General features: G+C 36.5%; 1 protein-coding gene across 6 annotated transcripts in view; it reads right to left on the reverse strand.

Annotated features, from left to right (window-relative positions):
- LOC123564244 (BAI1-associated protein 3-like) overlaps window positions 1-26,676 on the reverse strand; it is a 408,668-nt gene that overhangs the window by 80,232 nt on the left and 301,760 nt on the right. For all 6 annotated transcript variants that reach the window (XM_045357655.2, XM_045357656.2, XM_045357654.2 and 3 more), the window contains 4 exons: window positions 8,048-8,309; window positions 7,687-7,903; window positions 4,294-4,497; window positions 3,511-3,614 (listed from right to left, as the gene is read on the reverse strand). In XM_045357655.2, the coding sequence (XP_045213590.2) occupies window positions 3,511-3,614; window positions 4,294-4,497; window positions 7,687-7,903; window positions 8,048-8,309 (787 nt within the window). The remainder of the gene's footprint in view (window positions 1-3,510; window positions 3,615-4,293; window positions 4,498-7,686; window positions 7,904-8,047; window positions 8,310-26,676) is intronic.

The following is a 26,676-nucleotide window of genomic DNA, read 5'->3' on the forward strand; positions in this document are numbered from 1 at the left end:
TCAGATGATGTGTGAAGATGAGGAATGGTCACAGGTTACATCTGCATTAGTATCAAGTCATTCTAGTAAGGGGTATTGATGCTAGATGAAACGGTCCTATTTGGTTAAGCAAGAGATGGCCCATATAAAGCGACCTAAGTCCAAAATGAGTTCAAGGTCAAGGTCAAACTGAGGTCAGGCGATGTGTGAAGATGAGGAATGGTCACATGTTACATCTGCATTAGTATCAAGTCATTCTAGTAAGGGGTATTGATGCTAGACGAAACGGTCCCATTTGGTTAACCAGACAGAAGAACGAATGGATGGACGGACAGGACAATCACTATATGCCTCCCGCATCAGTAGATGCCGGGGGCATAAAAAAAAAGTTGCCCCATTGTACAAATTTCTTGCAAATAGTTTGTTTTTGTTTGTTTTGGGTTTAACGCCGTTTTTCAACAGTATTTCAGTCATGTAACGACGGGCAATTAATCTAACCAGTGTTCCTGGATTGTGTACCAGTACACAGGCAAATTCTACGAAACTAAAGCTCTTACAGCTGTCCAAAAATGTTCCTTTAAAATAAATGCCAAAGTGAAGGTTTGAAAGGAATAAAGCTTATTCAAACACAATGCATCTGCCGAATATGTCAAATTGAACAAGAAGAAGTTATTCAGGATGAGCACTAACCTTATTCTCCTGACCTGAGTCCCTGTGACTTTTTCCTATTTCCCCCTCTTTTTTGCTTGCAGGTAAATATTATGCCAAATGAAATGGCCAAAGTTCTGCAATTTTTCAGTGTCTCAAAGTATATATGAGGGGAAGACTACTTTGCAGCATTAAGGTCATGAACAGCAAGGCTCAAAATGTGTTGTTTCTATGCAGGGAGAATACTCTGAAGGGATGACATGAAAATTGTCTTGATCTGATTGATAATTTAGGCATACAAAGACCAGTGATAGAATTTACTAAATTACCCTCGTATTTATATTTCAAAATATGTATGTAACTATGCTGAAATTATTTGAAACATGCATTAAGCATATAGATTCTGCTTGATCTCCCAAGGCCACTCAAGACAAGCAATCTTATCACACCTGAGGAGTCACGTCATCTTGTCTCCAGGGGTTTCAGAGATTTTATTTAATCATCTCTTCCAGCAAAATTTGACTTTGCAAATAACTAGAGCTATCATGACAAGTGATTTATACTGCAATATCACAGACAATAAGAACAGTGTTGTGTCTTCATGTAACATTATCGGCAAATATTTCATGTCACAAATATAAACTCCATTCAGATGAGTTACGGTTGTTAATTACAGTTTTCAATTGCTATTTTTGCCAATTATCACTGTTATAAACAAATTTCATTTCAGATCCTGGTAAGGTGAAAAATCAGGAATCAGACTGTCATGCTGCCACAGTATATGCTTGTCAAAGCAGATTACTTTAATACTCTACATACTAGTTATTAATTTTCTCATTTTCAGCTAATTCAAGGGCCTTAACTCCAGAATGACAAAAACTATCTATCTGGTTATCAAACTTAGCCAAGATAGTAAGCCCTATAAAAATTCTGACTTAAATATTGATGAACACTATGTTAGTAAGTAGACACTATCAATTTTTGCAGTTTTAAGTCATTCAAGAGCCATAACTCTAGAAACTAGAACAACCAGCTATTGTTACATGTTTGGTGAAAGCGGCTCTACTTACTTAAGAACTGCTCTGCATACAGTGTGGACACTGAAAATTTTCCTTATTTTGAGAAATTTAAGGGACATAACTCAAGACAGGCTCAGTATCAAACTTGGTTTAAGAACTGCTCAGTTAGAGAGCAGGAACTGTCAATTTTGAGTAATTCAAGGGCCATAACTCCAGAGAGACTAGGATAATCAGGATAATTACCAACTATTAGCCAAGATACTATGCCTATGAATATTGTGACCAAGTTAGGTGAATACTGGATAAAAACTGCCGGTTAGATACACTGTTAATTTTCACAATGATGAGTAACTTCAAAGTGACTTGGGGGATCAAGCTGGTTATCGAACTTGACTGAGATATTATAACTATTAAAATCATGATCAAGTTAGACAGCAGAAAACTTTAGTGGCCGCTGCAAGAACATTCGTTCTCCTGCTACTGTAGATTATCCCATAATACAACATGTTTTGTTGCTGTACAAAGCAGAACAAGAGGCACAAATGGACCTAGATCGCTCGCCTGTGGAGGACCTTGACCTTCTTTGTTTTTGACCACATGAACATCATAAAGCAGTTCATTAAAAGCTATTAAAGCTGGTTTATATATTTGATGAGATAGCCCAACAAGAGCACCGCCTTGCGGGTGCTGACGCTCATCTGATTTTTTTGTTATAATAGAAATATTGTCCTACCCATGATTTTCTAAGTCTAAAAAGGGCCATCATTCTTGCAAAAAGCAGGATAGAGTTATGTTTCTTGATGTACAGTGTCCACTTATGATGGGAAAAACTGTTGCAAGTTTAAAGCAATAGCTTTGATAGTTTATGAGAAAATTGACTTAAACATAATCTCAACCAAGAAAATGATTTTTCTAAGTCAAAGGGCAATAATATTGCAAAAAGCAGGATGGAGTATGTTGCTTGCTTACAGGGTCGCTTATGTGGGGAACAACAGTTCAAGTTTTAAAGCAATAGCTTTGATGGTTAAAGAAAAAGTGACCTAAACATAAAACTTAAACAAGAAATCTGATATTTTCTAAGTCCAAAAGGGCCATCATTCTTGCAAAAAGCAGGATGGAGTTATTTTCTTTCTGTACAGTCCACTTATGATGGTGAAAACTGTTGCAAGTTTTAAACAATTAGCTTTGATAGTTTTAGTATAAAAGTTGACCTAAACATAAAATTATACCATGGAAACTGATTCTTAAGTCCAAAGGTGGCAATAATTCTTTTTGCAAAAAGCAAGATGGAGTATTCTGATGACCAGGTCTGCTTATGTGTGACCAAGTATCCAAGTTCAAAGCAATAGCTTTGATAATTTAGGAAAAAAGTGACCTAACATACAACTAACCAAGAAATCTTGATATTTCTAAGTTACAAAAAGGGTCATAAACTTGCAATATGCAAAGATGGATTATGTTGTCTTGCTATACAGTCAGCTTATGATGGTAGAACAAGTATTCCAAGTTTCAAAACAATAGCTTTAATAGTTTTGGATGAAAAACTGACCTAAACATAAAACTTAACAAGCAACGCCGACGCAGACGCCGACGCCGACGCCGACAACCGCTCACAGTGATGACAATAACTCATCATTTTTTTTCAAAAAATCAGATGAGCTAAAAATGCAAAACCATTAGTCTAGGAGCAAACCTGAAAGAGGTCTGTTCAAATGGGTTCACTGCGATAAAAATTTACTTAATGGCCTCTCAAGATGAAACTTAGCCATATTGATTCATGTGAAATAAAAGCACATAAAAGCACACAGCAAATGAACATATCATTACACAGGTCAATGTAAATTAGAACAAAATTGATAATTACCACACTGCCTGTTGTACTGGAGTTATGTCCCCTTGCACAGCATGTTGGTGAATGATGGTTTGTGCTGCCTGAGGCAGCTCACCATGCCACCGATATGAACCCTCCTGTAATATACATACATAAAGGTACATCCAACAAATACACAAAAAGTCTGATGAACTCACTGACGGATGGATGGACAGACAGACAGTTCAAATCACTATATAACCCTGGGTCTTAGACACTGAGGGAAAAAAATAAGGAAGGTAGAGTTATGGTTACTGTATAATGCACCTTCTCTTTAAATGTTTCTAATTTTGAATGCAGTTTGCATACACTCCCTCCAACACTTTTTATAGTTATGGCCTTGACAACTAAATATAAGGAAGGGAGATAATTCAAAAAGTAAGCAAGGTTATTGTACACTGCACTCTCCTGAAGTCCTTGTGTCATTGTGTAATCCCTAATCCCTAGAATAATTTCAATGTTATGGTTCGTACCAGATAATGTCTGGAAACAGACAGACAGATGGACAGACAGAGTCATTACTACATTGCTTCCTTCACTGAACAAGTTTACCATATCCAGATGGATTCATAATACAGCTGAAACTCGTTATATTGAATTCCAAGGGATGGAGCATTTAATTTCAAAAAAATGACATTTTCTTCTTGTGTCTTCAGAACTTTGAGAAGAAAACAAGAAAAGTAAAATATCTAAGACAAAAAAAACTCATTTATTTGTGGAAAGTTTAGGGTAACAGACCAAACACTATTCATCCACTGAAAGTGACAAATTACTAACCTTGCATTTCCTAACCTCATGTTCAATGAAGATACTGATTAGATCCTCATGTTGTCTAACATCTGTCCAGTTATCATCTTCTGGTATCCCACGATCCTCTCTTGTTGCTAGGGTCAACCTCAGCTTTATCTGACCTTCCACGTTGGACTTTGATGTTCTCCCCTGGAGCTGGTACCATTTCTCATGACCTGATGATGGTATGTCCTACAAAGCAAAAAGCAATTTTTATAATAGCCTCGAAGGTTACATAGCTTTTATAATGTTTAGAATATCAATAGAAATATAGTTCAAACCCAGCTGCCTGCCCATGTCTAAAATGATGTCCAGTATGGCACCTGATATCTGTTACTTTAACACCAAAGAAAAACATAATGACCTGTAATAAGTGTATAATGTCTCATGGACTTCTCTATATAATGGTATTGACGATAAACCCGAACAGAAAATGCGGTTTTTGACCTGTAACATTTTTATTTCTGCAAATTGTAATCAATGGTCGGTATCAAAATAAAGCTTAACATTTGCTGAAAACTTTACATAATTCAAATTTATATTTAGTAAGCAAACTCACACAAAGTAAGGCCCTGAAAGGGGTTTGTAAAATGGGGACTGAAAGAATGTTGACTGATGATAAATTCGACCACTTTGTCATTTACAAAATTTTCTTTGTATTATTATATTGAAACTTTCTCAAAAAGCTGCAACAGTCATTCCTGATCAAGTAATGAAAAGTGACCCTGAATGTCAGGCCTTCATGTTTCGGCAGTGAGCATGCACAAAAAACACCCTCTTCCCCAGTAATTTTGGATAAATATTTTTTATACAAATAAATGTAAGTCATTTATTTATATAGAATATTTACCAATTCTGTTTTTGTTTACACCAGTTGGTGTTTTTACTGGAAACTATTAGATGGTGTGTTCAATTTTATAAATAACCGATTGCAATCGAATATTTCCAAGGTGATCGACTTTATCATCTGTCAGGGTTTATCATCAGTACCAGTAACCCTAGGGGGTCATGATTATTAGTACACTGGTAATAAAAAGTTGTGGGTTTTAATTGTAAATAATTCATAAACTCATCAACATAACATTCAACACACAGATATTCTTCTTTACATTTGGTATAGAAATATGGCTGATTCTGAAGGGATGCCATATATGTATAGAAAACTCATCTAATTTCCTATCTTTGTGACAGCACAGACTTACCATTAACATAAGATAACAGATTCATCAGGCAACATCAAACTCCAGTAACTAAGGACTTAGGTATTTGTCAGGGTTCACTTAAAGGTAACCAGGGAATATCCACCTTTTTTTGCATAACAAGAATTTTCCTTGATTTCTCTTCAAATATGTATAGGCTATTGTCTCCACTTTATTTTCATTGAACAGCAATGTAAAACAAGGGGAGTGTGTAACCTACATGTTGTGATATCATTCAAGTGGCAGCTTATCAAAACTAGAATTTTGATATCTCAAAAAATATGTTTTGAGCTCATTTGTTATGTTTTTTTGTTTCCTTGTAGTTATCAAGTTTAATCTGTTAAAGTTTTGAACCCGTACTGACAATGTTCCATTTCTGTTTCTTTACATATTCTCTGTGTATGATTTCGACATGCTCTGCTTCTTATGAAAATACGTTTTCTGTTCAGGCCTAAATGATGCCGAAATCACATACAGAGGATGATGTAATTGCATGGAAATTACCAACTGTCATTATAGACCCATTACGTTAACTGTACCTATATTATGAACATATGGAGCATTGTGACTGATACTGAGTTTAAAATAAACATGTTACAAAAGAAAAGCATTCATTTTAAATTATTTTTTCTAATATTTTGAAGAATACATATGAGCCGCGCCATGAGAAAACCAACATAGTGGGTTTGCAACCAGCATGGATCCAGACCAGCCTGCATATCCGTGCGGTCTGGTCAGGATCCATTCTGTTCGCTAACAGTTTCTCCAATTGCAATAGGCTTTAAAAGCGAACAGCATGGAGCCTGACCAGACTGCGTGGATGCGCAGGCTGGTCTGGATCCATGCTGGTCGCAAAGCCACTATGTTGGTTTTCTCATGGCGCGGCTCATATTAAGAATAAGAGTATATCACTGGTTGAAGGTGTGGATAGAAATATCAGCAGGGCCTCATTACTGCATAACGGTTACCTTCAAGCCTTATATTTCAATCTGCACCTTCAACCTTCTTACAATGTTACAACCACTTCTGTAAACTGAAAGGATGATGTATAAATTACATCTAGATCTTGTAAAATTTAATAAAAAATCTAGAAGATGCTTTTGTAGAAAAGCACATGTCTCCCCCAAATAGCTTAGTCATAGGCAAGAAGTCAATAGCGGGCAGGAGTCGAAGTCAAAGTGACCCCGGTGGTTGGCTAAGTGATTGAAATGCAATAGCGATCATCTAGGTCATCTATATGGAAATTGTTTTCAATGTTCAGGTCTCATGGGGAGGGACAAAATTTATAAAAAGTCCTGTAAAGGCTGTGGTGGACCAGACAGTAATTAGATTCATGGCTTTAGACAAAGATGCAAATATCAACACCAGAATGTAATAAAACTTGTCTCCTTATCTCCTTTCATAACAAAGCTAGAAACAACACTCAAACAGGATAAATGTGGATAAAACAACTGGAAAGTTTTTTTGGCAGGCTATTAGCTTTATGTAAATCAAATGTTTCCTAGGCATGGCTTGCTAATACCTTTTTATGATGCTATGAACAAAATGTTAAAGCTTCCTGACTCTATCTGGGGAGACACAAATGATATTTTCTCTAAATGAAATATTCATGCAAATTATTACTTACTATATCATAGGTTTCTTTATTACCTAAAAACTTATTTTCTCTGTTTATGCATATTTGATACTTTCCAAGAAAGCAAATCAGGACTGTTTACTGTATATCGGATTTACTGATATTGTTCCAAGTAGTAAGAACTAAATAAAAATCTATGAAATATTAACCAAAATATGCCACTTTTTGCTGACTAAAGGAAAACAAAGCTTTTCAAAATGGAAGACTTAAAATTCTCTTATCTAGAGTACTTCTGTGACAAGTCTATGCATAATGGTAATCAGACAGGTCTTGTGCAGTGAAGTGAAAAAGTCCAATAATCAGGGCACTTTTAAAGCAACTTTAACCAAAAAAAAAAAGGGTCCAAGAGCTAGATTTAAGATTATTTGTTCAGGAAATAATAAAAATATTTGATGTCATTACTAAAGCAAGTAGTCGCCATTGAATACTTTTCCATATCTGATGTGAGATAAATACAGTGTTTTATATTCTATGGTGAAATACAAGATAAATTTCAGACAGGAAACTCATCATGATAAATATCTATATCACCAGTAAAAGGCTTACATCTAGAGATATATTGATACAGCCGAGAAAGTCATCAACGCTGTTGCCGCTACTCTTGCTTGTCCTAGCTGACTGAGCAACTTGTTTGAAGTAACGTCCAAGCCCCTTGATACCCTGTATTTCGTTTAACTTCTTTGCTGCTTCGATAACTGAAAATTCATCATCATGATCCCAGATATCTAAATGCACTCTGTCAGTCTGTACATCTTCAAGGTCACTGAAATGTCAAGGTCAAATACATGTTTTAACTAATGAGCTACTTCTTTAAAATCAATAGATTAACTATCTAACAGCATTAGTATACAATTATCTGAAATATTGAATTGCTTTAAATGGCAACATGTTTTAAATGTCAACTTACAATCTAAATTTATCATTCCACACAGGGTTCAGTGTATTTGGGATCACTCGAGTTGTTTGGATATATTTTGCTGGGAGAAGATCTCTTAATGCCGCTGACTTCTTTTTTAAAGAGAACTTTCTAAAATTCCCTTTGTCCTTTTCTCTAGATCTGCCAGAGTTCTCCTCATCTGATGAGCCCATACTACCTCCTTCTGTCCCTTCCAAACTCTCAATTCTATGCCCGGGCATGATACCCAACATACAGTAAGGGTCGCTGAATCCTGCAATTTAAAACATATATTTTAGTATCATCATTTCTGTTCAAATGTTGATGATGTATACCAAGTTTTATTTCAATCGGATGGAAACTGTAGGAGTTGAGTACAAAAGAAAGTATTACAGACAGATGCGCTCTGTCCGACGGCCTGACAGATGGGTTTATGCCTCCTGGGTCTTCAACACTAAGCAGTATATAGAGCCAATATCATTCCCATTTAAACCTGGCAATACTATCATCATGTTGACATCATTTCTAAGCATACAGGTTACCAAGAAAGAATGCTAGTTTGGCAGAATAACTCACTAGACATCAATTTACTCGTAACTTAATCCACACGGTGTGCTACCTCTAGTATTCTAACACTATTAAAACATGGTTATGCGTTGACTTCCCATCGACCTACCATATTTGGTGCTATACATGTGTCAGTGGTTCCCAATTTAATCTACTTGTTTAAAAGACAAATTAACCCTTACCCTGCTAAATTTCTATAATGAACTTGTCCATGTTTCAATTTGGACAGAACCATTAACTGTTAAAAGGGGTGTTCGCTGAAAATTTACTGACTGAATAGCGAACAGTGCAGACCATGATCAGACTGCACAGATGTGCAGGCTGATCTTGGTCTGCACTGGTCGCAAAGGCAAAGTCACTTGCCGCCAGCAGGCTAAGGGTTAAATATAGCAGGACCCTGTTTTAATATATCTAAAGACTCCAAATCAGTAATTTGCCATATATCATAATTTATTCAAGTTATGCCCTTGTGAATTTATTCTACAGAAAAATCTCCCCTTCATATTGTTTAAATATTTTAAAACACTATTCTACTATATCTTTATTTCTTCTTTAAGAAGTTCATGGAGAGATTAAGAAAACACTATCTGTTCATATATTATAGCTGCAGATGGCAGCTAAAATGTCAAACAGACAGAAGGAAGTATGGAGTACAATCATCAATTTTAGTAAGCTCACATTGGCTGTTCTACTAATTATTTCCACTTATAATCAAAAAAGCTACAATAGTCATAAACAATTTACAGAACCCTTTATGCTGCAAACAAGAATGATGAGAGTAATACAGAAAGGCAGAGATACAGGCAGTCATTTAAAGATGAGACTTGTAAAGGATTGCAACATTTGCAAGTGTCTTGTCTACCACCTTGTCTACATCTTCTACCACCTTGTCTACATCTTCTACCAAACACTACTGGATGCACATACAGTACCATTAAACATGGTTTAAAACCCTGTAAAATATCCACTAATATAGGAAAATTAATAAACCCCATTAATTCTTGCATCACTTTATTTAACAGGTTTCACAATATTGATGGGTTACATGTTAAAATACCATTAAAACACCCATTTTTTACCATGAATCATGCCGTTAAAAATTTAGTTTGGTATTAACAGCAGTGTGATGCCCATTAAATCCTACATTCTGTAAAATGTGATTCGTATATTTTCAGAGGCACAAAAAATAGTTTTTGTTTGTTTTTGGCTTGCACTCGTCCCATCGAATGCTTATAATTCCGATCCCATATTGTTCTAAAATGGACTTTCATCACAATGAATACATACTATGCACACATCGTCTATAATATATCATGATGTTATATTTAGTTGCATTAAAGTTATTTCCCCTTGATGCAGTTACGCCATTTTTTTCAAATCCCTTACAGAAGAAAAAGGCCTGCTGCGTACTCTTGCTGTGTACATACAGCGTATATGATGCGTACATGATGTGTACTGAAATCAAGGGCTTTAAATAGTACGCAGGATATACACCGCACATACACCGATAGTACGTTTGTAGTACACTTTTGACATGCAAATGAGCTCTGCCGCGTACTACTTGCTGCGTACATGCTGTGGACTACATAGTACACAGGATGTATGCTGGAGGAATTCAGTATGCAGGAAATAGTACGCAGCATGTACACGGCACATACACTTTTCACATGCAAATGAGCCTGCAGTGTACTACCTCTGCAGCGTACATGCTGTGTACTCCTGCCGCGTACATGCTGTGTACTCCTGCGGCGTACATTCTGTGTACTCCTGGCCCGAGTCCTGCGGCGTACATGCTGTGTACTCCTGCTGCATACATGCTGTGTACTCTTGTGGCGAAACTGCTGTGATAATGTAAATTCCTTACCCCACCAACTTTCTTATGCAAATGCTGATCATTTGGACAGAAAAAAACAGAAAAAAGATAAGTGACATGCATCAATAAGTATTTACCCTTACCAAAATAATGTAGATTGATGTTATCAAATAAATTAGTATGCTTTTCTTCATCCACTTTTCAATGAAATAAATTAATTTTTGTAGCATGTAATTTGGTAAACATCTGAAGAAAATGGCGTAACTGCATCAAGGGGAAACAACTTTAATGCAACTAAATATAAGTGTTATAAATTTCGAAGTATCTGCGGTGTACATGCAGTGTACTATTTTCTTGTACAAGTCCCTCCTGCGTACATGCAGTGTACTCCTTAAATTTTCAGAGTCTGTGCTGCGTACTTGAAGTGTACTAGTGACCTCCTGCGTACATGCTGTGTACTCGTCGAAATAGTACGCGGCATGTACGCGGCATGCGGTGTATGTAAAATGTACTCCTCTGGTGTACTACTGTGTTCGCGGCATATACACAGCAAATACACAGCATGTACGCCACAGAGGTTTGCTTCTGTAAGGGATGTTTACCAAATTGTGTTCCTACAAAAAATCGGATTTATTTCAATGAAAGTCGGATGAAAACAGATTAATTTATTTGATAACATCAGTCTACATTATTTTGGTAAGGGTAAATACGTATTGATGCATGCCACTTTTTCTGTTTTTCCTGTCCAAATTATCAGCATTTGTATAAGAAAATGGGTGGGGTAAGGAATTTACATTATAAAATGTGTTCAGACCAGTTTAGATTTTCAAATTTTCCAATCCTTGAGTAGAAACTAAGGTTTATAGAGAAGTGAACAGTACACATGATTGTGTAGTTTTACAGTCTGATTTAAATTCATTTGGGGCATGGGCAGACCAGTGGCTTCTTCGTTTCAATGAATCAAAGAGTGTGGTACACTTGATTGGTGGGGGGTGGGGGAGACAAAGTACTGCAGGAGAGCTAAATTGTGATCGCCCATTGTGCGCTGACATTGTCATCAACAGTTGCTTTTTGAATACACCTGACGCCTAATGACTGTACCAGTAAAAACTTGGTCAGAATGTTTGCCAATATAAAAATGTTGAATAGTTAAAACTACCCACATGGTCACTTGATCTATTAAACCGGTACCTGTGAACCCTTCTCATTACAATACAATACAATACAATATCCATTTATTTTCTCATTTCATATGAACATAAGACAGAATGAGGATACAATATGACAAATGTTTGTACCAGGCTGTTACATGTGTTTAAATTACAAAATAATGAGAGAAAAAAAAGAATCAAATATTCTTCTAGCATTTTACAAAACAGTACATATGTATAGATACTATAACGTGTGTATAAATACGTAGTTTAAATCAGTTCGACAAATATCAATATGAAGTTGATTATCTTAAGATATCTAATTCTGATGGCAAATTTTCATGGCCCTTAATTTGCTATACCATTAAAATATTACCAACTCATTAAAATTGAATCCGACATATTTAATGAGACCATTAATCAATTTTTAATAATTAACGGCCATTAACAGAGTATTAAAAAAAATTAATGACCCCATTAGTATTTACTAATTAATGTGGAATTAAGGGGTACTTTTTTAATGCCACATTAATTTCATGCCAATTAAAATTTTTCATGGAGTTTTAAGGAGCCAATTAACTTATTTTAATGTTTTTTTAAGCAGCTTTTCATGGCCATCAAAGTCATTTTAACAAGTTATATTTTACCAGGGTTTTAATATACTTATTTCATGGCTTTTTAATATATGGCATTAAAACTATAGTCATGAAAATCCGATTAAATAGTAAGAAGTAATGGGTGAATATTAATGGTGACCTGTTAAAACACTGTTAAAAACGTTTGAAAAAATCAAGGCCAATTTCATGACCCATTTAATGGCATGTGCATCCAGTAGTGAAAGTCCATTAGGATACTGTAATTTGTCTGTCATTTAGATATAGAAAATCATTTATAGTTGGGTAGCAAACAGGTCAAAATAAGCATATGCTGGCCAGTGTCCATTTAATTTGTACACAAGACATTTTCCTACTTTAAAACAGAAAAGAAGCTTTAAACTTTCTACACCAGGGCAACACTAGTTTACATAAAAAATGCCCAAAATAAGACTGGAGACAGTCAATCTGTATCCATTAAATTTTCCTTTCTTGTTCTGTCTAATAGCATTTTTAGCCTTCCTTAATAATGTAGTGATGAAGGCAAACAAGCAGAAATCAGACAAAAACTCGGAACTTCATTAACAAGGAACAAACAAAATTATTGCCAGTATTTTATATCTGAACAGACATTGTTAATCTAGCTTTAAAGGTCAGTCACAAACCATTTATACACTGTATTTAGACTTTATGGCAATAAAGATAGCAGCCGGGGAATCCTCTTTGCTTTATACCAGAAGAATGACATTATGTATGTTTTTAGCTAATGAATTATACTTTTAATAAAGGTATTATGTGATGTCTGGAAACGTGTAATCGTGTTAACATCAAGCTTCAGTTCCTGCTCATTCCATTCACAATCCAATATTACAACATTTCTCCCAGGAATTAAGGTTGTACTTCATGTTCAGATCCATTTGTTGTCTGCATTGTAGATTTTTCTCCCTTGGATTTTTAAGATATGATAACAAAACAAGAGCTGTCACTAATGGTGACTAATGCCCCTGCAGCACCTTGACCTTTGACCTGGTGACCCCAAAGTCAGTAGGGGTGGTGTACTCAATAAGTACTATCAACATGTGAAGTTTGAAGGTCCAAGGTGAAGTGGTTCGCGACTAAAGTGCCTTCATGCAAAAAGTTAACGTTGGTCCCTGTGACCTTTGACCTGGTGACCCCAAAGTCAGTAGGGGTGGTGTACTCAGTACGTTCTATCAGCATGTGAAGTTTGAACGTCCTGAGTGAAGTGGTTCGCGAGTAAAGTGCCATCATGCAAAATGTTAACATTGGCCCCTGTGACCTTGACCTTTGATCTGGTGACCCCCTAGTCAGTAGGTGTGGTGTACTTAGTAAGTACTATCAGCATGTGAAGTTTGAAGGTCCTGGGTGCAGTGGTTCGCGAGTAAAGTGCCTTCATGCAGAAAGTTAACACTGGCCCCTGTGACCTTGACCTGGTGACCCCAAAGTCAGTAGGGGTGGTGTACTCAATAAGTACTATCAGCACGTGAAGTCTGAAGGTCCTGGGTGAAGTTTTGTTTGTTTGTTTTGGGTTTAACGCCGTTTTTCAACAGTATTTCAGTCATGTAACGGCGGGCAGTTAACCTAACCAGTGTTCCCTGTACCAGTACAAACCTGTTCTCCGCAAGTAACTGCCAACTTCCCCACATGAATCAGAGGTGGAGGACTAATGATTTCAGACACAATGTCGTTTATCAAATAGTCATGGAGAACATACGCCCCGCCCAAGGATCGAACTCGTGACCCCGCGAACCGTAGACCAACGCTCTTACCTACTGAGCTAAGCGGGCGGACTCCTGGGTGAAGTGGTTGGCGAGAAAAGTGCCTGCATGCAAAATGTTAACGTTGGACCCTGTGACCTTGACCTTTGACCTGGTGACCCCAAAGTCAGTAGGAGTGGTGTACTCAATAATTACTATCAGCAAATGAAGTTTGAAGGTCCTGGATGCAGTGTTTCGCGAGTAAAGTGCCTTCATGCAAAAAGTTAACTGAAACTGAAACTGGTTTATTTGCTTAAACGCCTATTTCTACATTTAAAACATATTCAATGGCGTTGTACAACACAAGTTGAAATAAAATATTAAATATAAAATATTTTAAATAAGATTAATTAAAACGAATTAAATTGAAATTATTAATTTAAAGTTAATGATAATACTATATTTTAAAATATTACTAACATATAATTATCACAGACAAACATTAAATTTTTATCACTGTCACTAGCATCACTGTTTTAAAACTCAGTCAAAACTTAGAATAATGCAAAGTAGTCTCTGAAGAAATGCGTTTTCAACTTTTTCTTAAAGCAGTCAATTGAAGAACTTTGTCTGATGTTCAGCGGTAAATTGTTCCACAACTTTGGCCCTATAGTACTAAAGCTTCTATCACTAAAAGTTTTTCGCTTGTTGAAAGGGACGGTGTAACAGTCAACTGATAACTCCGAGGATCTGAGGGAGCGCTGGGGGATTTTCGGTGTAAAGAGTTCAATCAAATATGCAGGCGCATTTCCAACATGGCAATTGAACATGTACATCAAGATCTTAAAGTTTATTCTGGCTTTGATCGGCAGCCAGTGCAAATCGTAGAGTGCCTGCTTAGAACTGTCTCTTCTTCTACGATTCAGAACTAACTTCGCACACATATTTTGAATGCGTTGCAGTTTTGCGATGTCACAATCAGAAATACCGTATAAAATAACATTACAGTAGTTTAAATGCGAAATAACCAGCGATAGCACTAAGGTTTCAGTTGCATCCTGAGTCAAATATTTGCGAATGTTTTTGATTCGGAAAAAGTTCAACATTGCCGTTCTACACTTTATTTTTATATGCTCTTTGAAAGTTAAAGTTTCGTCCAAATAGGCCCCAAAATATCTGATGTTACTCTGTCTCTTGATTTTATCACCACAAATATCTATCTCATGAATATTTAACTTATTCAACTGAGGGACACTTCCAAAGGCAATATGTTCAGTTTTTGAGGAATTCATTTTTAGTTTGTTACTGTTCATCCACCCATTTGAATCTGTAGCAAACTCCTCTAGTTCACCAATGGATTTAGCCTTGATGGATGGTTCGGGCTTAAAACGTGTGCTTGCGGTGTGGTCGTCGGCAAAACCATAGACGGAAATGGACGGGGGAACAATGTCAAAAATCATTCCTGCGTACGTGAGATAGAGCCACGGCCCTAAACAGCTTCCCTGGGGGACACTACACATAAGCTCACGTGCTGATGACACTGTTTGATTCACACTCACGCGGCAGCTCCGTGGCCTCAGATATGAGTTCAACCAGTCCAATGCAACACCAGAGACACCATACTGACATTTCAAAACGTCCAAAAGAATATTGTGATCTACCGTATCAAAAGCTGCACTAAGGTCTAATGCAAAAAGTTAACGTTGTTACGAACTAACGCACGAACGAACGAATGGACGGATAGTTGAAAACTAATATGCCTCCCTTCGGGGGCATAACAAGAAAATCTAGCCAACTATAAGGAGAAGGGTTGTGTGCTCAAGTTTTCTGGACTGATTCGATTTTCATGTTAACAGTTCTTTAAAGAATCTTACAGTTGCACAATTAGTGTGTGTGTGCATGATTTTGAGATACCTGTCCATGACTAAGGAAGCCTAAAGTTTGCTAATTGTGTGACATTGTTTTGAAATATTTCATCTGCAAACATTTCATTAATTCATTTAAGCTTTATGCAAAAAATAAAATGCTGATATAGTCTTAATCAGTTTGTACAAGAGTTGCCACTTATTCATGGTATGTTTTACATGTCTTTACATCAGGTTACCCAGATTTTGTTTTATGTTTTAGGGATAAATGATGTGAAGCCATGGTTTTCAGAGTTAAAAATGTGCAGAACTACCTTAAATGAATTATTTGCATTACTACCCTTTGGGAAATAAGAGGCCCCGTAACATTATCCATGTATAACACTGTATTCTATGGCCTGTATAGTTCATTGTTCAGTTGACACAAAGCTTATACCATGTATTATCTGCTCAAGTAATCATCTTTCTTATAGAAAAAAAAATTAATTTACTATAACCATTCTCATATAATCAGACTTGCTAATTGAATTAGCTTTTAGCTTTCATTCATAGGAAACAGGCTGCATGACTAACTGATTATGTTCATTTAGACAATCTATTTCAGCGATGGACTGTGCTTCAACGAAGCTTTTTCGTCATTTACATATCCACGTGCACTAAGATGCTGTAGGTCTAAGAAACTCTTGGTACTCCTACTGCACTGCATTCTTGCAAAGCGCTTTCAAAGTGTTCTATACAGATACTATATACAATTATTCTTATTCATAATGTTTTATGCTCATACTATATTAACTCTTACTTCATGGTACTCTTGCCTGATGTTGTAAAATACTAAAAGTGCTCTAATTTCATGGCTGTCTTCCCTGCTGCTCTAAGATACTGTATGCATTCTTATATACACTATTATTTCATTTTACTTTTAACTTAAGAAATTATAGGTGCTGTTATTTCATGACTTTTTTGCTTGGTGCTCTAAGGTACAAGAAACTGGCATTACTTCATGGCAGCCTTGTCTTGTGCTCTGTTATAATGTATGAGTTCTCACTAATGGTAGTGTTGGCTGATGCTCTCTGATATTGCAGGCACTCTTTATTCAATGACAGACTTGGCTGATGCTCACTGATATTGCAGGCATCCTTTATTCAATGGCAGACTTGGCTGATTCTCTCTGATATTGCAGGCACCCTTTATTCAATGGCAGACTTGGCTGATGCTTCCTGATACTGTTGGCACCCTTTATTCAACAGCAGACTTGGCTGATGCTCTCTAATATTGTAGGCACCCTTTATTCAATGGCAGTCTTGGCTGAAGCTCTCTGATACTGTTTGCACCCTTTATTCAATGGCAGTCTTGGCTGAAGCTCTCTGATACTGTTGGCACCCTTTATTCAACGCCACACTTGGCTGATACTCTCTGATATTGTAGGCACCCTTTATTCAATGGCACACTTGGCTGATGCTCTCTGATATTGTAGGCATCCTTTATTCAACGCCAGACTTGGCTGATGCTCTCTGATATTGTAGGCAACCTTTATTCAATGGCACACTTGGCTGATGCTCTCTGATATTGCAGGCACTCTTTATTCAATGGCAGACTAGGCCGATGCTCTCCAATACTGTTGGCACCCTTTATTCAATGGCAGACTTGGACTTGGCTGATGCTCTCTGATATTGCAGGCACCCTTTATTCAATGGCAGACTTGGCTGATGCTTCCTGATACTGTTGGCACCCTTTATTCAATGGCAGACTTGGCTGATGCTCTCTGATATTGTAGGCACCCTTTATTCAATGGCAGTCTTGGCTGAAGCTCTCTGATACTGTTTGCACCCTTTATTCAATGGCAGACTTGGCTGATGCTCTCTGATATTGTAGGCACCCTTTATTCAATGGCAGACTTGGCTGATGCTTCCTGATACTGTTGGCACCCTTTATTCAATGGCAGACTTGGCTGATGCTCTCTGATATTGTAGGCACCCTTTATTCAATGGTAGCCTTGGCTGAAGCTCTCTGATACTGTTGGCACCCTTTATTCAACGCCACACTTGGCTGATACTCTCTGATATTGTAGGCACCCTTTATTCAACGGCACACTTGGCTGATGCTCTCTGATATTGTAGGCACCCTTTATTCAATGGCAGTCTTGGCTGAAGCTCTCTGATATTGTTAGCACCCTTTATTCAATGGCAGCCTTGGCTGAAGCTCTCTGATACTGTTGGCACCCTTTATTCAACAGCAGACTTGGCTGATGCTCTCTGATATTGTAAGCACCCTTTATTCAACAGCACACTTGGCAGATGCTTTCTGATACCGTAGGCACCCTTTATTCAATGGCAGACTTAGCAGATATTCTCTGATACTGTTGGCATCCTTTATTCAATGGAAGACTTGGCTGATGCTCTCTGATACTGTTGGCACCCTTTATTCAATGGCAGCCTTGGCTAATGCTCTCTGATATTGTAGGCATCTTTTATTCAATGGCAGTCTTCGCTGAAGCTCTCTGATACTGTTGGCACCCTTTATTCAACAGCACACTTGGCTGATGCTCTCTGATATTGCAGGCACCCTTTATTCAATGGCAGGCTAGGCTGATGCTCTCTGATACTGTTGGCACCCTTTTTTCAACAGCACACTTGGCTGATGCTCTCTGATATTGCAGGCACCCTTTATTCAATGGCAGGCTAGGCTGATGCTCTCCGATACTGTTGGCACCCTTAATTCAATGGCAGACTTGGCTGGTGCTCTCTGATATTGTAGGCATCCTTTATTCAATGGAAGACTTGGCTGATGCTCTCTGTTACTGTTGGCACCCTTTATTCAATGGCAGACTTGGCTGATGCTCTCTGATATTGTAGGCATCTTTTATTCAATGGCAGTCTTCGCTGAAGCTCTCTGATACTGTTTGCACCCTTTATTCAATGGCAGACTTGGCTGATGCTCTCTGATATTGTAGGCACCCTTTATTTAATGGCAGACTTGGCTGATGCTCTCATTCTGATACTGTAGGCACCCTATATTCAATGGCAGACTTGGCAGATGCTCTCTGATATTGTAGGCACTCTTTATTTAATGGCAGACTTGACCAAATTCTGATTAGCCATAAAATTTGCTGACAAGTCAAAGATAAATGCATTTATCAAATTAGTGTTCATTATTAATCACTAGTTAGACATAGACATGTTAATGGAACCTTTGTGACATTTCCAGTCTAAAAGGAGAATGAGGTGCTGGTCTTCATCTTCTTGATAGTAGTCTGATGAATATTGTATTACTATAGTCAATAAAACAGACATTTCGAGATATATTTTGCTAACAATAATTATATCTCAAACACTGAGTTGAAAAGCAACATGTAAATACAGACTCGTTCTAGAAAAAGCAAGTATCTCTCAATACCGCTTTATTTCAATGGAAAGGTGAATCATGCAATTTCTGGCCAGGGTACAAAATACAGTTATGCTCAGAAATATATATTAGTGAAATGGTACACAATACAATACTTTTAATAAAATTTTTACTTATTAGGAAAAGTAACTTGGACAAAAATTATTAAAAACTTGTATAATATGTGCAAGAGGGATTGGCACTTGTCATTTCTCTGGAGTTTTGTTCAAATCCTACAATTTGTGTATGACATTGAGACATAAAATTTTGTGTTTTTTGCAAAAATTGCATTGCAAAAAAAATAGAAGTCTTCTCTTCATACTTTTAAGACAAAATAAAATGGCTATAGTTTATTTATTTGTGAAGCTTTAATTTCGTTGAAACCACAAAATCCATGAAAATAAGTCCCTACTGGTACTGATGATAAACCCGAACAGAAAATGAGGTTTTTTACCTATAACTTTTTTATTTCTGCAAATTGAAATCAATGGTCGGCATCAAAATAAAGCTTAACCTTTGCTGAAAACTTTACATAATTCAAATTTATATTTAGTAAGCAAACTCACACGAAGTGAAGGCCTGAAAGGGGTATGTAAAAAGGCGGCTGTATGAACGTTGACTGATGATAAATTGGAACACTTTGTCATTTACAAAATGTTCTTGGTATTATTATATTGAAACTTTCCCCAAAAAGCTGCAACAGTCATTCCTGATCAAGTAATGTAAAGTTAACAAATGTCAGGCCTTCATGTTTCGACAGTGAGCATGCGCAAAAAAACACCCTCTTCCCCAGTAATTTTGAATAAATATTTTTTATACAAATTTATGTAAGTCATTTATTTATACAGAATATTTACCAATCTTGTTTTTGTTTACACCAGTTGGTGTTGTAAGTGGAAACTATTAGATAGTGTGTTCAATTTTATAAATAACCGATTGCAATCGAATATTTCCAAGGTGGTCGACTTTATCATCTGTCCGGGTTTATCATCAGTACCAGTACATATAAAACAGACATTGTTACAAGTCCATTAGAAATGGCCATCAATGTAAATGTATATGGCTTGATTAAAAGCAATAACTGGTAATAGATCTGGTCGAGTGTTTCACTATTCATTGTGTTTTCAAAGAAAATAAGCAAGAAAAATCCTTCAGGTATAGCCTGTATCAGTAGTGTCAATGGAAAATCAATTACAGCTAACAAGTAAATGTCCTTTTATCTATAACACTGATTGGAAAATTTACCTGATAATTCTGCTTTAGTGCCTTTCTATATATTTTTTCTGTTTTTCCTTATCACTCAGGATATTTTGAAAATTTAAGAATAGCAACAATCTAATTAAAGTAGGAGAATAGAACAGTCAAAACATAAAACAAAAACTGGAAAATAATTCCCCATCAGTGTAATAAATCCCCGACACAAGCTAAATGCTAAAGGCGAAAAAGTATTCTCTGAAGTATAATGAAATAAAAAGTTTTACTATGGTAACCAGACCAAGATGTTAGAATCCAGACAGGGACATAAACTGTACAGAAGTAACTAATTAGCTTCCAGTCAGAAAAATGACATGAAGTTCCCCTAGGAGTATACTGTGTCAGCTGATATATCTGTCTCACAAACTTTTGCAAATGCCTGCTGGACAATGCTGGGCATGTGGAAATGTTTGTGACAAATATAAATCTGGAACAAAGCTATCAAATCGGTTTATGGGGACAGTAGTGATAGTGAAATGATCTGTTACGTTTTAATTTTTACTATCAGTTAATCAATTCCCATTTTTCAACACAACCTATCAATTGATGGTGCCTGTAGCTAAGTGATTAAGGTTGCTGATTTCAAATCATTTGCCCTTCAAACCTCACTTGAGGCAGAGAATTCTTCATATTCGAAAGTCATTCAGCTGGTCTATGGATGGTCTTCTGTTCCACTGAGGTGCCAGTATAATGTCTTACAACGATGTCCTGGGGTCTTCCTCCAACATTCTAATTTAGACTAAACCTGACACAGTTACCATATGACCTAAATTGTGTCAGTGTGACATTAAAACAAGTAAAAATGAAACAAAACAACCTGTTAACATATCTGATAAAATGATTTTACTTGTTTTATGAAGTTGCGAGACTCTACATGATAATTATCAAATTTGATATTTGTTCATTATTGGTCAGTTTGGGAATTTGCACATTTCCATAATATAGTATTTCCACTAATTACAAATTTAACTTAAACATTATATATTTCATACCTATTTATAATTGGATACATATGTAAATGACAAAGATTTTGTACAACAGTATATGAATTTGAAGGTTTATTTGATTTTATCTAAGTTAAACACTGTTTTAAGTTTGGTAATATTTTCAGTATGAGTACTTGCAAACATTTCTCTTTCATAAAACTGACCACTTATACAGTTGTCTTTACTTGTCTTACTTTGTAATCATTGAAACAGAAATTGTTCTCTGAACTGAAGTGGTTTGTTCAGAAGACTTCAAACTGTTCCAATCCAAATCAATATGAACAAGTGGTAATCTTTCAGCAGAAAACTATTATTGTCCCCATCCTCTTCAAAGGCCCTTTACAAATGCTTTGAGAGTGAAATTCATGTTAAACACAGAAGTTGAAGGAATTGCTTGCAGGAAAACTGTCAATTTCAATGTCATACTCTGATAAAATTCAAAAGGTTTCAAATAATTATCTTCTCTACCAAAATTAAATACTATTTCAGTCCCTGTATAACCTTTTATGCAAAAACACATTGTCTCCCTCAAAACTTCATATTATAGCTCCAGTAAAAGGAAAGATCTATTTAGACCATGTATTAGTTGTCTGTCTGTTTTTTAAGAAATACTAAATGTACCCACATTTTTTCTCAGTGAATAAAATAATGGAGTATGGATGTGTAATAATTAAGTTATGAGTGCTATACACTTATGATTTAATTATTTTCATCCAAGCAACTCAGGAGAACAATTTCTGTTTGAATGATTACAAATTAGGCCAAAGAAAGTTAAAAACACTGTCACTTGCCCGAAATCAGTGCTTTGGTGAACATCAATTTAATGAGGCATAATCATGATAAAGTACCCCTTTGCAAACAGAATGTGACAGGGCAGAAATAATTGGCATTAAAAACAATTACTTGGCAGGTATTTGGGGGACGGTGTGCCCTGTGGATGAGGGATACTATGAAACAGTATCTGAAGGAACTGAACTCAGAGTAAAACAAGAGCTCCGCCAAGCGGGGCAATATATGCCCGAAGCATTACGTCATAGGATGGGAGCAAAATTTAAAGAACTTGACTGTTGTAGCCCAAAGCAGTGGAACAACAAAAGGAAAACTTCAAAAAACAAATCTAAGTCCACAAAAAAAATATTCAAATCCCACAAAAAACTAGAGCTATCACTAAAGGTGATGAATGTACTGACACAGTACATTGCAATTTGACACACACAAGATTGCATAATTATGTGGACTGTATGTATATAGACTGTATGTATACAGTATAGTAACAAACAACAAAGTCCCATAACTATGCAGAATATTTATCTAAAAGAATGTAACATGCACCATGCACAACTAGGGTTGGTACTGATCACTTGTGTGAAGTTTCATTAAATTGTGTGCAAGGGTTTGGTAGATTAGGCACGCACAAGATTGCATATGCAGACTGTATGTACATAGTATGTTAACAAGAAACAAAGTCCCATAACTCTGCAACTTTTGTCGCTGAAAGAACCTAACATGCCCCATGCACAACTACTGTTGGTACTGATCACTTGTGTGAAGTTTCAATAAATTGTGTCAAGGGGATGAGAAGAGATGGTGCGCATAAGATTGTGTCTATGTATATAGTATAGTCACAAAAAAAACAAAGTCCCATAACTCTGCAATTTTTGCCGCTGAAAGAACCTAACATGCCCCATGCACAACTACTGTTGGTACTGATCACTTGTGTGAAGTTTCATTAAATTGTGTCAAGGGGATGAGGAGAGATGGTGCGCACAAGATTGTGTCTATGTATATAGTATAGTAACAAAAAAACAAAGACCCATAACTCTGCAAATTCTTTTTCTGAAAGAACCCAACATGCCCCATGCACAACTACTGTTGTTACTGATCACTTGTGTGAAGTTTCATTAAATTGTGTCAAGGGGATGAGGTGAGATGGTGCGCACAAGATTGTGTCTATGTATATGGTATAGTAACAAAAAAACAAAGTCCCATAACTCTGCAATTTTTTTTTCTAAAAGAACCTAACATACCCCATGCACAACTACTGTTGGTACTGATCACTTGTGTGAAGTTTCATTAAATTGTGTCAAGGGGATGAGGAGAGATGGTGCGCACAAGATTGTGTCTATGTATATACAGTGAAACACCGCTCGCTCGAGCATCGATGACTCGAGCACCCGGGCTCGCACAAGCAATTCATGTGGCCCCGGCCGATTTCCTTCTATTTTCTATATGAAATTACCATGGCTGGGTTGAGCATCGATAACTCGATCGCTCGAGCATGACACCTGGTCCCTGTGTATTAATTTACTCTTTGTTGCTTATGGCAAACTCGAGCAGAGGTGTCAAAATTTTTCACACCGTCGGCGGTCAGAATGTATCGGTTAATTTAAATTTTTTGTACGTCGTGAGAATTGCATGGTCTATTCCCCGACTATCTTAAGTGTTTTGTTTGTCGGTATATTTGATCTGATAATGAGATCAATTATTGATGAAAGGTGGAAGAAAAATTTTATTGATCAAAATTGTTATTAATTATTACTTTTTTCTGCGGGATCGAGAAGATAATTATGAGATCTTAATATTTCAATCAACAGTTGTTTGCATGCAAATAAAGGAAATAAGATAGCCTTTTCATAAAATTGAGACGATAATTATGAGATCTTAATTTTGGCAAGAAAATTGCAAATTTGATTACAGTATTTCAAAAAAAATAATGTCTTAGCTGTTTCTTCACATGTGCCATTTACGATCTATCATAAATAACGTTTGTAATACGTTTTTTGAAAATGTCACGAGTGTGTTATTATTACGCATCACCGTTTCCTCTGCAATGGTCTCGATGACAATTGGTAAAACAAACTTCAATTTTCTTTGTATGTTGGTCAATGTTTGGGTCGCTCGAAACCATGGATAACTCGAGCATTTTGCTCATCCCCTTGCGACCTCGAGCGAGCGGTGTTTCACTGTAGTATAGTAACAAAAAAACAAAGTCCCATAACTCTGTAAATTTTTTTTCTATAAGAACCTAACATGCCCCATGCACAACTACTGTTGTTACTGATCACTTGTGTGAAGTTTCATTAAATTGTGTCAAGGGGATGAGGAGGGATGGTGCGCACAAGATTGTGTCTATATATATTAAGTATAGTAACAAAAAAACAAAGTCCCATAACTCTGCAAAATTTTTTTCTAAAAGAACCTAACATGCCCCATGCACAACTATTGTTGGAACTGATTACTTGTGTGAAGTTTCATTAAATTGTGTCGAGGGGATGAGGAGAGATGGTGTGCACAAGATTGTGTCTATGTATATAGTAAAGTAACAAAAAAACAAAGTCCCATAACTCTGCAAATTTTTTTTCTAAAAGAACCTAGCATGTCCCATGCACAACTACTGTTGGTACTGATCCCTTGTGTGAAGTTTCATTAAATTCTGTCAAGGGGATAAGGAGAGATGGTGCGCACAAGATTGCGTCTACGGACAGACGGACAGATGGAAGTTCCTACATATGGATACTTATGTGGCTACTCTTTTGTTCTCTCTATTGTTCTTTTAGCCACGTAAAAGAAAAATAGCCACATAAAAGCCTTACGGAATGAATGACATCAAAGAAAAAGTACAGTTACCTATTGTTCCTATAGCCACAGAAGTATCCATATGTGAGCTCGGACAGACAGACAGACAACCTGAAACCAGTATACCCCCCCTTACAACTTTATTGTCGGGGAGTACAAAAATCCTTATCAGGTACAGGTATGTAAAAATACACCTAAAAATTAGAGGTACCATCCATGTTGTACCACAGAAAAGTGGTCTCGGTTTTTCCCTATGGCCAATAACAAGTTTCAAAATAAGCTATTTATAGTAACATAAAAGGGAAGTAATTCCAAAAAAAAATTATTGTAAGTGAACAAAAAAGAGCCAAATAAAAACAAGAGCACTGCAATGCAGAGCAATATACACAAAGCAAAGTCATATATGACTTTTGACCCTTAAGTGTGACCTTGACCTTGAAGTAAGTCATCCGGATTATGCACTCCACATATCGTCTCAGTGTGGTGAACATTTCTGCCAAGTTTCTTTGAAATTCTTTCAGCAGTTCAAGAGTCACAGAGCGGACACGAAACAAACTGATATGACTTTTGACCCCTGTGACCTTGACCTTGAAGCAAGTCACCCGGAACATGCGCTCTGCACGTTGTCTTGGTGTGGTGAACATTTGTGTCAAGTTTCTTTGAAATCCTTCAAGGGGTTCAAGAGTTACAGAGCGAACATGAAACAAACTGATATGACCTTTGACTCCTAAGTGTGACCTTGACCTTGAAGCAAGACATCCAAAAAAGACATCTCAGTGTGGTTAACATTTGTGTCAAGTTTCTTTAAATCCTTTAAGGGGTTCAAGAGTTACAGAGTGGACATGAAATTGCTAACGGACAGACGTTGGACACCAGCGTCATAACATAATACATCCCTTCGGGCGTATAAAAATATATATTTTGGTGGGAATCAATGTGACCATGACCTGAGAGCAACTGATCCAAATATCAATAGGGGTGTTTCACATGGGGTATTTACCAAGTTTGAAAGATGTATCTATTGTACTTTCTTACATTGCACCAAGAAACAAAATATCAGCTATCACATGACAGCACTCTTGACTATTCTTTGGCTTGTCAATAAAATGTATTTTCTATCTAAGAATAGTTATATTGTCCAAATTCATGTAAGAGTTATGGGACTTCATGTAGTAATCTTGTTCCTTAATGACTTGTTTCAAGTCAAACTCTGCATTGACTTTGGAGAGAGCAATTTTTAAAACTAGTTTTTTAAGTCCAAGAAGGGGGTAATTTTGTTTAGGGGGAGTGTGTGGGTGAGTGGAGGGTGGGATGTCAGGTACAAAAAATTGACAATTATCGAATGTGTAAAGTTCCATTAAAACCTACACAGTAAGAGATAGATACTTCAATATATTTATTAACTGAAAATGACATTAAGGAAAACTTGCTTCAGGTTCATTTTTTTTCAGATCACACCAGCAAATAATCAATGCGCCATCTTTTCATTGGGTGGATTTTCTAAGTATAATGTTTTGAAAAATCAGCTATTAGACAAATTCTACACTGTGGAAAATATTTTGATCAAAATATGTAGAACTACTTTAAACAGTATCAGCTTTAAATACAATAACTGGCTTATTTATGGCAGCAATTTAAGTCAGCTACAGCAATTATCTAAACATACAGAAAACTTATGGAAACATCATAACAGCAATGTAGTCTCCTCAATTACTATCTGCAAAGTGATATTAATTTTCT

This window comes from Mercenaria mercenaria, chromosome 2 (genome assembly GCF_021730395.1).
Source record: "Mercenaria mercenaria strain notata chromosome 2, MADL_Memer_1, whole genome shotgun sequence".
Taxonomy (NCBI): domain Eukaryota; kingdom Metazoa; phylum Mollusca; class Bivalvia; order Venerida; family Veneridae; genus Mercenaria; species Mercenaria mercenaria.